At 36.5% G+C, this 12661-nt stretch overlaps 2 protein-coding genes across 5 annotated transcripts in view; both read left to right on the top strand.

Annotated features, from left to right (window-relative positions):
* The window catches only part of LOC309504059 (N-acetyllactosaminide beta-1,3-N-acetylglucosaminyltransferase 2-like), a gene marked incomplete at its 3' end in the record, with an annotated part of 84091 nt that overhangs the window by 33412 nt on the left and 38018 nt on the right, over window positions 1-12661 (top strand). The window lies entirely within an intron of this gene.
* nrg2b (neuregulin 2b) overlaps window positions 1-12661 on the top strand; it is an 88480-nt gene that overhangs the window by 53403 nt on the left and 22416 nt on the right. For all 4 annotated transcript variants that reach the window (XM_082176989.1, XM_082176990.1, XM_082176988.1 and 1 more), the window contains 2 exons: window positions 4404-4524; window positions 11169-11227. In XM_082176989.1, the coding sequence (XP_082033115.1) occupies window positions 4404-4524; window positions 11169-11227 (180 nt within the window). The remainder of the gene's footprint in view (window positions 1-4403; window positions 4525-11168; window positions 11228-12661) is intronic.

The raw sequence follows: 12661 nt of genomic DNA, 5'->3' as shown, positions 1-12661 counted from the left end.
ATATTCTGTCTCAATAATCTATAAATCGTGTTCCGGGGGCGGGGTTTATGTAAATTTTAGGGTTGGTCACTAACCCGGGAGGAATGTCGTGTAGTTAAACATTACACACTAACTAAAGTTAGAAAAGTGAAATCATAATCAACTACCCCTTTAACACACACGCATATTATTGTGTTTTCTTTCCTTAAAAAGTAACTGAATATGTAAAGGCATTATTTTTTTATCTTTTGTCAGCATTATCTTTATTTTTACTATAAATTACATGAAGAAATTCTAACAAAAAAATTCAGATGTTTCAAATAACCCCTGGAAGTTCACGTATAACTGGTTAGGAATCACAGACCAGTGGCGGCTGCTGGTCTTTCAAAGAGGGGAAGCTCATTTTCGGCCTACATCATTAAAATTGTCCATTTATTTATACGTAAATTCTACGTTTCTTTTCAAGAAAATGCTCTGTGACCCTGTCGTACCAACTAGGCGTCTTTTCCAGTGACTTGACCAGGTATAATTGTATAAATGTAATAATATAATAAAGGTATAAATAATAATATAATAAAGTATAATAATACTACTAATAAAAAATAAAAATAAAAATTTAATTATTACTAATAATAATATAAAAATTATAATAAGTAATAATATAATAAAGGTACAAATGTATAATTTTGTGAAATGTATTATGAAAATTGGCTAGCAATTTCGACAAGCAAATACCGAGAAATAGGTTGCAGCAGTTTGTCTTTCGACTACACTTGACTAGTCCGCGATGGGACTGAGCTCGAACAGCTTCAGGGTCAGCGACTTTTGATTGTATGAAATCGCTGTCAATCAAAAGGAGATGCAGCCTTTCGACAGACCCTCCAATCATCACGCAGAAGCCCGGAGTCCAGGCCAGCCCACTCCTCATTCACTCCCAGAGATGCTGAGTGTCCGTGGGCGGGACATAATTGCAGCATTTATCCAATGACAGTCTAATTTAGAAGCACTGAAAAAAACTGTTCAAAGCAGCCCCATTGAGGTCAATGGAAGCTGGGCTTCAACAGGGAAATGCACTGTGACGCTACAGGAATGTATGAGAAGGAAATCGAGTCAGCCGACCTGCTATATGTAACTGATTCTGAACGAACTCGTCTTTGAGATGAACATTATCTAACGCATTTTTAGTCGATAAAATGTTAACACAATAGTACATATTTGACCATTAATTTTTTGACATTATAGGGGAAGCCAAGCTTTCCTTGCAGTCTTAAAGGGGTCATATAATGGTACATGCACTTTTACAAGTTGATTGTACTGAACTGTGTGTTGGCAGTGCCTGTACACAACCATCATAAAATGATAAAAATCCATCCAGTGGTTTTTTTTTTATCTCCTTATATGTTTCCCCCCCCTCTCACATCAAGCCGTTCGACCTAGTGACGTCACACGGTCGCACGCCCCTCCCACGATTGTTGATTGACAGCAGCGTTTCAACACAGACCCGCCCTCGCTCGTGAGCGAGCTGTCAATCATAGCCCGCGCGTCATTGTTGATACTGGAACTGTCTATGAGCAGAATGGCGTCTAAGCGATTGTGGTGTTCTGTTCTTGGGTGTAATAAGGAACACAGCAGTCATTTTGACGAACCGCTGAAGACGCAGTGGCTGAGTTTGTTTTCGAAGGAATATTCCCCACGATCAACGTCAATGCTTTCATGTTTGCGCGAATCATTTCACACACCAGACTGCTCGAGGGTCAGTATAAAGCTGGTTTTTCTAAAGAAGCTGCTCCTGAAAAAAGGATCGGTACCAACTATTCGTGTTCCTGCTGCACCTCCAGAAAAAGAAGTGAGTGTAACATTTTATTAACCTTTATATTAATATTTATATTAATCTTTGCAAATCGCTAGCACGCTTCACGATGAATGCGGCTGTTTACACTCAGGGTACATTACGGCATGTTTTCTATGTACGACGTTCTCGATATAATTCATAATCCCACGTTTATAATGAACAACGCGTTATGGTTATTGTGTTATTAAAACTGTGTGCGCAGAGAGCAGAGGGGCGGGGTCAGCAAAGCTCATTATCATTTAAAGACACATGCACTTATACGGCGTGCTGAAAACAGAGCTGTTTTTGACCAGGTAAAATGAGTGTTTTCTTACAATACTAATGAGAATTTTTAATTAAAGTATATTACAAACTTTTAATTTAGACCCTAAAGAATCATATTAGCTTGTACAAAAATGGCATTATATGACCCCTTTAAAGAAATCCCCACTGTCACAGACCTACCATATTTGCCACAATGTGCAGTATTCATCAGAGCACACTATGTTCAATACTGCATCCCACAATGCCGAGGTTCTCAAACTGGCGAAGCAGAGCTGTTGGAAGAGAGCGTGGAATTTTTATGGGTGTGAAATTATTTATTGTCATCAGGAGAAAGCGATCGTAAATACTTGCATAGCATATCAGCAAATGTGTTCGGGAATGTATAATTCCTCTTTACATAATTATACAAAGACTTTCCTGTAACAATAACATCGTTTTGGTCGGTTGCCATGGATTTCATCAGAGTTGGTCCATCCTCCACGGACACGAGTCTGGGATCTGTGACTCGTGAGGGAAGGAGTTGTGTTCATGACAGTCTGTCAACGTCCGCTTATAAAAGTGCACAAAGCATATGACGTCAGTTTGAGAACCTCTCCCACAATGCAATGCGCATTTGCAGCAGTAATGTTGACCATCTCTTCCATGACTCATACTGATAAAGTTAGGACATTTTTACTCAAATCCTAATAAAAAGGTTAATTTTTCTCTCATAACAGAACACCTTTCAATTAAACATGCAATATAATGAGGTCATGTGACAACAATGTAGTATACCACTGTTAGAAATGTTGGTTACACTATTTTAAGGTGCCTTTGCTACAGTGTAATTATACATTTAAGGACTTAAGTATAAATTAGCTGTATGTACTTACTATAGGTTTAGGGTTGGTTGCATGTAATTATGCAAAAATGTTTAGTTATGTAACGTGTAACAAGGACACTGTAAAATAAAGTGTTACCGAAATGTTTGCATAATAAAAAAGTGGATGCTGCACACTGGTGGTGGATGAGGGGTATGATATGACTGTAATGCGTTTTGGGTGTAACAGTAGTAATGCGCTATATAAATGCCTCATTCGTTTATTCATTCATTTATAATTCATTCTGCTTCACGTACTATTTTTAATAGGCAGCATGCAGTATAAACTGTGCAGTATCGAGCAAGCATTAATCAGTAAACCATTCAAAGAACTGTGATTTCCTTGAGTTTTTATTGTAATTTGACACATTCTTACACTAAATTGTATTAAAAAAAAAAAAAAAAACAATATACTACAAAGAAGATGAATGGACATGCAACATAATGAGGACATGTATTGTAGCGTACTGGTTAAAATATTTATTGCATGTATAAATATTTATTTTTATAACGTTTTTGTATCGTTTTTTATTAAAAAAAAATTTTACGTTTTTTTTTTTTTTTTTTGCTATACGTTTTGTTATATTGCATATGTAAAATATTAATTGCATACTCTTTTTAAAGATATGCATGCTAGTGTATCCCCTCCGTTATATCTGTCACTCTTCTTGACTGTTTCCCTTTGACCATCTCCGTCTGGCTCTTTGTCCGGGCGATTGAATCACGGATTCCCCGTGTCTCTGGCTGCAGAGATCCAGATGTGCTGTGCTGCTGTTTTCAGCATGCGGTTTGATTCTGCGTGACTCTGACACACTGCAGAAAATCTAAAACCTCGGCGTGGCTGCGAGCCAGCGATGCCTGCGAGAACATCCTCCCATCTGCCATGTGTATTTGGCAGTGTGTGTCTCACTCTAGTTCATATACAGAATGATACAGTGTTTTGTGGAACAGTGTGTGTGTGTGTGTGGCTGCAGTTTCAGTTCTGTTGCCATGTTGGAGAAATATTTAGCAGGGTTCTAGACACAGGAATACAGGAATGATTCTGATACTCTGATGTTAATCGAAGAGTTCATCCAAAAAGGCTTTCATTATTTTCCCACCCTTATGATACTTAATGCTTTAGTGTCTTTATTGAAGCTTGAGAGCTTCAGGTTAAGATGGAAGAAAGAATGTGTTTGGAACGACATGAGGGTGAATAAATGATGACAGAATTGTAAAGTTCGGGTGAACTGTTCCTTTAAGTTACTCTGAAGTTACTCTAGTTTGAAATATAGCACAGGACAGTTAAAGTGTCATTGCATACTTGTGTTTTTCACATGGTATTTATTGAAAAGTAGTATACAGTAATACTGTGCAGTTTGTTCATATTTCATTCTGAACATTGAGACATTTTTCACAATGATGCTCATCTCTGACTTTCTGTGTGTGTGTTTCCATATGTTTCTATAGTAACCACCACATTGTCTCCAGGCTCAAGTCATGCCAGGAAGTGCAATGAAACTGAGAAGACACACTGCGTTAACGGTGGAGACTGTTATTTCATACATGGTATAAATCAGCTGTCCTGCAAGTAAGTTACACACATTCATAACACATTCCTTTTATCTGATCTCACTTTGATAATACCTACACTTTTTGACCACAAACAGAGTGTTTATTAAAACATTGCTTTGACATCACCAGACTTCAAACAGGGATGTCAAATTAACATTTTAATCTAGATTAAAACTATAAAAACATTAATGCAACAAAAATGTATAGCAGTTCATAATGCCCCCTGACCTACTGTATACATATAGTATAAATTCCACAATAAGGATTTTTCCTGCAATCAGAGCAGTTATTCTTCTATTCATTATATACTATTCAATTATTTATTAATATTTAAAACAATTGTTGTTGTTTGCTTTTGTCAATTTTATTATTTTTTTTTTATATTTGTATATAGCTAACTTATTTTTATTTCAGTTTTAATACTTTTAGCACTTCAATTTAAACATATTTCAGTTTTTATTGTAGTTTTTAATTTGTATCTAAATTTTATAAGATTTTATTCTAATATTTACATTTCATTTTAGCATAATTTCAATTACAGAAATTAAGATTTTTAATAGTTTTACCCTAACACTAGCAACACTGAGAAATTCAACAACCACCTTCTGGAAATACCCTGTGTATTGTGCGTAATATGATTATGGGTAATTTGTACTGATAAATCAAATGCGTTAAAGGAATAGTTCACCCAAAAATGAAAACTATCCCATAATTGACTCACCCTCAAGCCACATCCTGGCTCTTCCCCAGCTTTGAAATGGCATTGAATAGATTTAAAAGTCTTAAAAGTAAAAGGGTTAATAAATGCCTTCTGAATTGAAACGATGGGGATGTAAGAATATTTAAAACTACAATCACTGGCTTGGGATGGCTTGAGGGTGAGTAAATTATGGCATATTTTGCTTTTAGGTGAACTATTCCTTTAGAGCAGTTATATGAATGTATTTGAATTTCATTACATTTTACTTCCTTTAAACTCAAAATCAAAACTCCAGATTTACATTCTGTTTGCCGCCTCAATTCAAATTCAGGTATTTCAAAAAACATTTTATTAATGTCTTCATGGTGCGGCGCAGGATCCTGAAACTGTGTAAGTTATAATTGTTTGGACCTGCTGGGAAAGAAATGTAGAGACTCTTGTAACTTGAATTGAATACTGCTGGTCTAGTTCGAGCCAGAGAAATGAAAGTGTGTGTGTGTGTGTGTGTGTGTGTGTGTGTGTGTGTGTGTGTGTGTGTGTGCGTGTGTGTGTGTGTGTGTGTGTGTGTGTGTGTGTGTGTGTGAGGGTCTGGAGGAAGGGGAAAGGGTTTGCCGTGTGTGTCGTCCGTCAGGTCTGTCGATGTATACTGCCGCGTTATCAATAGTGCGCTGAGTTACGGTGATGCCACGGACACAACGCTCCCTTCTTATCAGATTTACGGTGTGTGCGGCAATTTTTTACAGGAAGAGAAACAAAGCCATTAAAGCTGTTTAAAGCTCAAACCCTTGGGGGAGATGTCATCCTTTAACTGTGACTCGTCGAGTCAATCTCTTTAATTTACAGAGCAGAGTGTCTGAAGCTGCTTTAAGGGTTAATGGCCCGCAGGGAAGCACGGACTGATTTGGAAATAGTGTGTGTTGCTCTTGGCTTTCTTGACACGGTGATTCACTTATTTGCCTGAAAGTTTGTCTTCAACAGCGCTAAAGCTTTACTTCAGAGTACAGGTGGGCGGGAGGAAAATCTAAATGTTTTACCACGGTATAAGACATGTTATATCATGGTAACAGTATCACAGTTGTTATTTTTGTTGGAGATTCAGTGAAGTAAATCATTTACAAATTAATCGTACTTAATCTCATTGATTATTGTCTCTTTTTTTATTTTGAATGCCATTGGTGCAAGAGAATATATATATGAAGAGTTCAGATGCAAAAGCCTATAAGTGCCATCTGAAATTTTCTTATAGAATGATCATTTTTATCAAGCTTGTATATTTAAGTTCAGTAATTTCACTTAAATGACAATTAATAGGTAATCTTCATTGCCATTTAAGTGAAATTACTTTAATTAAATATACAAGCTTGATAAAAATTATCATTCTAGAAGAAAATTTCAGATGGCACTTAGAGGCTTTTGCATCTTAACTCTTCATATATATATATGCAATGTTATAATTCTATATATTTATATATTAAATATAAACATATAAACATTAAAAAGCACAACATAAGTTATATAGAGAAAAATAAAAGCAACATAAACTAAAAGAAAAAATCTGGGTGGAATTAATGATATAGAAAAAAATATGTAATTAAAATACTTTATACAGCTCTCAAATTTTTTTTTATTATATATATACTACCAGTATATTTTCCAATTATATAGTGCAATATTTAATTCTATATTTATATAACAAATATAAACATTAAAAAGCATAAATAAGTTATATATACATATATAAGCAAAATAAACTGAAAGGAAAAAATCCGGGTGGAATTAATGATATAGAAAACAAAATAAAGTAGAAAATAAGTTTAAGTAATATATGATTAAAATGCTTTATACATCTCTTAAATATTGAAGACTGTCATTACACAGCCTGGCTTTAAGGTCCTTGCACATTTACAAACCTTGCATTTTTTCTTATTCGTCATTCAGTCTCTGAATTGTCAAAACACCTCTCAAAATCTTGCTACGGATGCGAAAAACGCAGAAAATCGAACCCGATCCGAATTTTTTTATGACGGACGAAAGTTTCGGAGGCAGTGTGTAAGCGCGATTGACATAAATTGATTGACGTGAGGTCGTATTTATTTTTTAACGGGCGAAAATTTCGGACGAGAATCTCTGACTTTTAAAACCATAAAGTTGGGTTTTTGATTAGTAAATTAGCATTTATGAATATTGAATATTCATAATTATAATAAAGTTAATTAAAACTCTTTTTACCTTTCTTAGGATAATCAGTGGAGCCAAAAAAGTAGATTTTCCCACAGGAGAAAAGGTCTTAAGCAATTAATGTTTTATTAACAAATTTAGCAAAAAAAATGTTGACCGCAGTATTAAAGGTACATTTCTACTGTTGTACAGTATATATAGCCTACTGTATGTCATACCTCCCAGCTGTATTTCCAAGACAATACCTTAAGATGTCATCTCTGTGTGTGTGTGTGTGTGTGTGTGTGTGTGTGTGTGTGTGTGTGTGTGTGTGTGTGTGTGTGTGTGTGTGTGTGTGTGTGTGTGTCTGTTACTGTAGCTCCTAAAGCAGATGAAATGCAGTCTGTCCCATTGACCTCTGCAGTAAATTCTGCAGACAGGCTGAACGGTGAATTCCCCAGTAGAACTGAACTCTAAAATAGCCTCAGTATATAAATAATAAAAACTTGTGACTAGACGAAGCTTTTGGCACCATTATGAAGCTTTTAGGGACTTTATTTTGCTCCTGTTTGTCTTAGGACGTCCTCCTCATTAACACGAGGTCTTCTAGACGATCACAGAAGTGGAACTGATTGGCATTTTATGAGGAAGTAAAGATGTAAAGCTCAAATTAGGTTTGATTATGTTTGATCTACAGTCGGCCCAAAGAGTATTTGGACACCTACGGCATGCTTAAAAATGCATGAATTTTATTGCATTAGATCACAAAGTAGTCAAGCAATTCAAGTTATATCTGTACATAAATGATGATACTATTAAGCACTGAGTAGACAGTGAAATTTGACAAGAATTGCATCTGATCCACTTCATCTGTGATAAAGTATGTAAATAAAGTGTCCCCTAAATCCAGCCTCAGCTAAAGTCAGTCACACCTATTAAGTATGAGAAATAGAAATATGAATGTGCATATCACATATTATTATATCATATTTTTGAGAATTCAGTGCCTATTAACCTGTCATTTTTACACAGCTGTCTAAAATGCTTGATTGGCCAGTCATGGCATTCCGAGGTCAGTTATTCCCCAATATTCCCACTGTATAATGACATTAATCTGGGTATTTGAGGCCGGCTCTTCTTTCATGTCTCACATATCACACCGCAGATGCGCTCTCAAACGCAGCTGGTGCCATCTTGCACCTCTCAGTTATTGACTATATTTACTATCAAATTAAACCAAAGGACTTCAGTATTAAAGGGGTCCTATTGTGCTTTTTTTTAACTGTGTAATGTTGCTGTTTGACCTTGAAAAAGGTCTACAAAGTTACAAAGTACAAAGTCACTCCAAAGCGAGTTATTCTCTATATCAGTGCGCACTGTTTCTAAACTCCCTGAAACACCTTGACTGTAGTCTTGAGTTTTCTTCCAGGAATGAACACGTCACAATATCCCTCATTTAAATAATTCCCGCCGAAGGCATATGCAAAATAAAGGGGCGGGGCCTGGTTGAGTTAGTTAGTAGTGTGTTGAAACTCATAGTTATTGTAAGCGGCGTGACATTTCCAAAACACGCTCAAAGCGATTGGCCAATCACAACACACTGGTCCAGCCAACCAATCAGAGCACATTGCTCTTTTCAGAAGGAGGGGCTTTATAGAGACAGGAACTAAACAGAGCTTTACTGACGATGTCAAATATGTGAAATCATAGTGTTTTTTAAACATTCAAGCATGAAACCTATGGAGCTTCTAAAGGGACACAGTGATGAAAAAAAATTATATTTCAATGCTTTTGCGTTCCGCCTACAAACTTTGCATTCGTTAGTGAAGAACTCAAATATTTTTTCCTTCACCACTCTGTAAAAACCTGTTCTAGTAGCCTGGGAAAACCCAGACAACTTCTGGCAAATTTAGATTTGCTCTGCAAGTAGTCTGGCAAAGAGCTCATTCAAGCCCATTTCTAATCCCTCGAAATCGCGGCACCAATCAGGAACGTTGGGGCGGGCTTTACACGATGACGATCGCTCTGATTGGTTTTAGGTCTATCCAATTGCGCCCAGAGGCATTTGAGCGACGTCCGTTGGTGAAGCGCAGCAACTTTTAAATGCATTATTATATTCAAATTGCAAACACATGAGGACAGTCTCCATGAAAGCCCCACTGGCAGATGAACGTGCTGCTACATTTCTCTCCGAAACGGTAGGAAATTAAATGAGATTTAATAGAGGATTTTAACTGTGACAAGATGATTGACAGGGCAGTTTACGTGACAGGATGCACGCGACAGATCCGTCCGATAAAGATGACGAAGTAGTATGTCCCAAAGCTTGCCCACTTTTTTGCTACACATTCAAAAGTAAATACCTTTTCTTCACAAAAAGAGTACATACTTTTATGGCGTAGTGTAACTTAGGCGAATTGGGATGCAGCATTATGGCTTTACACGATGACGATCGCTCTGACTGGTTTTAGAGGCATTTGAGCGACGTCCGTTGGTGACGCCCCTTTGGAAATGAGTTATTAATGAAGCTTTGCCAGACCATAACTCAGTTACTACTGAGAATGGTCTGGTTTTAACCAGGCTACTAGTAGACTCCAAAAACAATATCAGTACTTTGGCTGGCATAATAGGTCCCCTTTTAAGTAAGTAATAGGTACAAGTTTAAGTAAGTAATAGGTCCCATTTCCAAAACACGCTCGAAGCGATTGGCCAATCACAACACACTGGTCCAGCCAACCAATCAGAGCACATTGTGCTTTTCAGAAGAAGGGGCTTTAGAGAGAAAGGAACTAAACAGAACATTCCTGACAGACTGGGAAGAGAGGAGCTGCAACAATGTCAAATATGTGAAATCATAGTGTTTTTAAAACATTCAAGAATGAAAACTATGGAGCCTCTAAAGGGACACAGTGATGCTTTTGCGTTCCGCCTACAAACTTTGTGTTCGCTATAAGAACTCGAATTTTTTTTCCTTCACCACTCTGTAAAAACCTATTCTAGTAGACTAGAACAATATCAATACTTTGGCTGCATGGCATAATAGGTCCCCTTTAATAGAAGGCCTTTGGTAATATTGTTGAAGTGTTTGTCTTGTTGCTAGAATGATTGTTTTCCGTTACACTGTAATGGATTATATGATAATAAACAGGTGCGATTTTAAAACGATTTCTTCTCAAATCAATATTTCATGTCCCCGTCATCATTTATGTGATAAAAAGCTGTGCATTCACTGATATGACTGTACATTATCCTTTAAATGTCCGTCTTGTTTGAACTTGTTCATCCGACTAGGCTCAAAGCTGCTTGTTATAGGAACTAGGAACATGTTTAATAAAGATTTCAGAATTCATAGATTTAAACAAGCATATTTTTTGTTAGCACATATTTTTCCAGTAAGACAAAAACAGCCTAGTATTTGATTGTGGCCCGATGGAGGATTCTGTTTTTGAGGGTGGTAAGCGCCCCCTTGAGGAATTGCCACCTAATTGAACCATCCGAATTAATCAGCTCACTAAAATGAACCGGGCTTCCCAACCCACATATAATTTTTGGAGCCATCCTAAAAATGGCATGAAATGACATGAGCCCTTTTTCCTCAGGTTCAAACTCCTCCAGTGACATCACAGCGATGACATCATCAGGTGGAACAGCTCACAGGGGTTGTTCTCTGTTGTTCTAACTGCATGTTTCTCTGCTCTCGTCTCTCTCTCTCTCTCTCCTCTTCCTCCTCATGTCTCTTTCTCCTCTTCCCCCTCCCTCTCGTTCCTTCCTTCTCCCTCTGCGGGTTTGTTTCCCTTCATCAGGTGTCCAAATGACTATACCGGTGATCGCTGTCAAACCTCCGTTATGGCCGGTTTCTACAGTATGTCCATTTCTTCTTCCTGTCTGTCTGTTTGTCTCTCTGTCTGCTCTGAAGCTGCATGTTGGCTATGGTGTGTGTGTGTGTGTGTGTGTGTGTGTGTGTGTGTGTGCATGTACATGTCTGCCTCTGTTTGCCCATTTTAAGTTTTTATTGGTAGAAGTAGAAATTCATGGATGTTCAATGGATTTAGTATGCATTGATATATTATTAAAGGCAGATTTGGGGAAGAAGAGGATAATTATCATGCAAGTGAAAACAATAAAGCATGTTTACATATAGATTAGGTTCCCATAGAGCAGAATTATATCCAAGAAGAAACTGAGTAATTAGTGCATCAAACAAATTCAGGACATTTTTGGCAGGCACTCATTCTCAATCATTTAAAGTATTGTTCTGGTTTGATACAAGTAAAGCTTGTTGACAGCGTCTGTGTCCACAGAAAATGATTTGAACTGTATTGACAGTAATGCACTTAAAATGGAAAACTGCACCACAATAAACATAAAAAAAATTGAAAAATACACAATTTACAAAGAAAGTATAGCCGCCAGACAAGTTTGGGGTTGGTATGAGTCTCTTAAGTTCACCAAGGCACATTTATTTGGTCAAAAATACATTCTCTCGAAATCTCTATTGGAATATACTTTAAAATGTCATTTATTTTTGTGATGGAAAAGTTACATTTTCAGCTCTAGTCGTCACATGATCCTTCAGAAATCTTTCTAAAATGCTGATTTGATGCTCAAGAAGCTTTTCTTATGTGTCGAAAACAGTTGTGCTGCTTAAATTTTTTTTCTGCAAACCATGGATATATCCCAGAATTCTTTGATATATAGAATGTTTAAAAGAACAACATTTATTTGAAATGGAATTTTTAAAATATTTATACCGTCACTTCTGAGCAATTTAATGCAATTCATTTAAAAATCGTACTTACCCCAAGCTTTGAATGTGTGATACAAACGATAACTAAACTTGTCTGTGCAAAGCTAAAAGCCATTTTTTCATATCATTTTCTGTCATGACCATATGGAAGCTTGTTTCCGCCACAGAATAAAACATTTTAAACTTTATTTCACGCAATTCTGACTTTATATCTCGCAATTCTGAGAAATAAAATCAGACATTTTAAAAGACAATTGTGACTTTATATCACGCAATTCTGACTTTATAACACATAATTGCGAGTTTATATCTTGCAATTCTGACATCTTTTCTCAGAATTGTGAGATATAAACTCACAATTGTGAGACATAAAGTCCAATTCTAAGGGGGAAAAAAATGACTTTTTTTTTTTTTTTTACCTTACAATAGTTTATATCTCACAATTCTGACTTTATAACACGCAATTGCGACTTTATATCATGCAATTCTGACTTTATATCTCCATATTGCGTGTTATAAAGTCAGAATTGCGAGATATAAAGTCAGAAT

This window comes from Leuciscus leuciscus (assembly GCF_965113295.1).
Source record: "Leuciscus leuciscus genome assembly, chromosome: 8".
Taxonomy (NCBI): Eukaryota; Metazoa; Chordata; class Actinopteri; order Cypriniformes; family Leuciscidae; genus Leuciscus; species Leuciscus leuciscus.
This window is presented reverse-complemented; position numbering and strand designations above follow the sequence as displayed.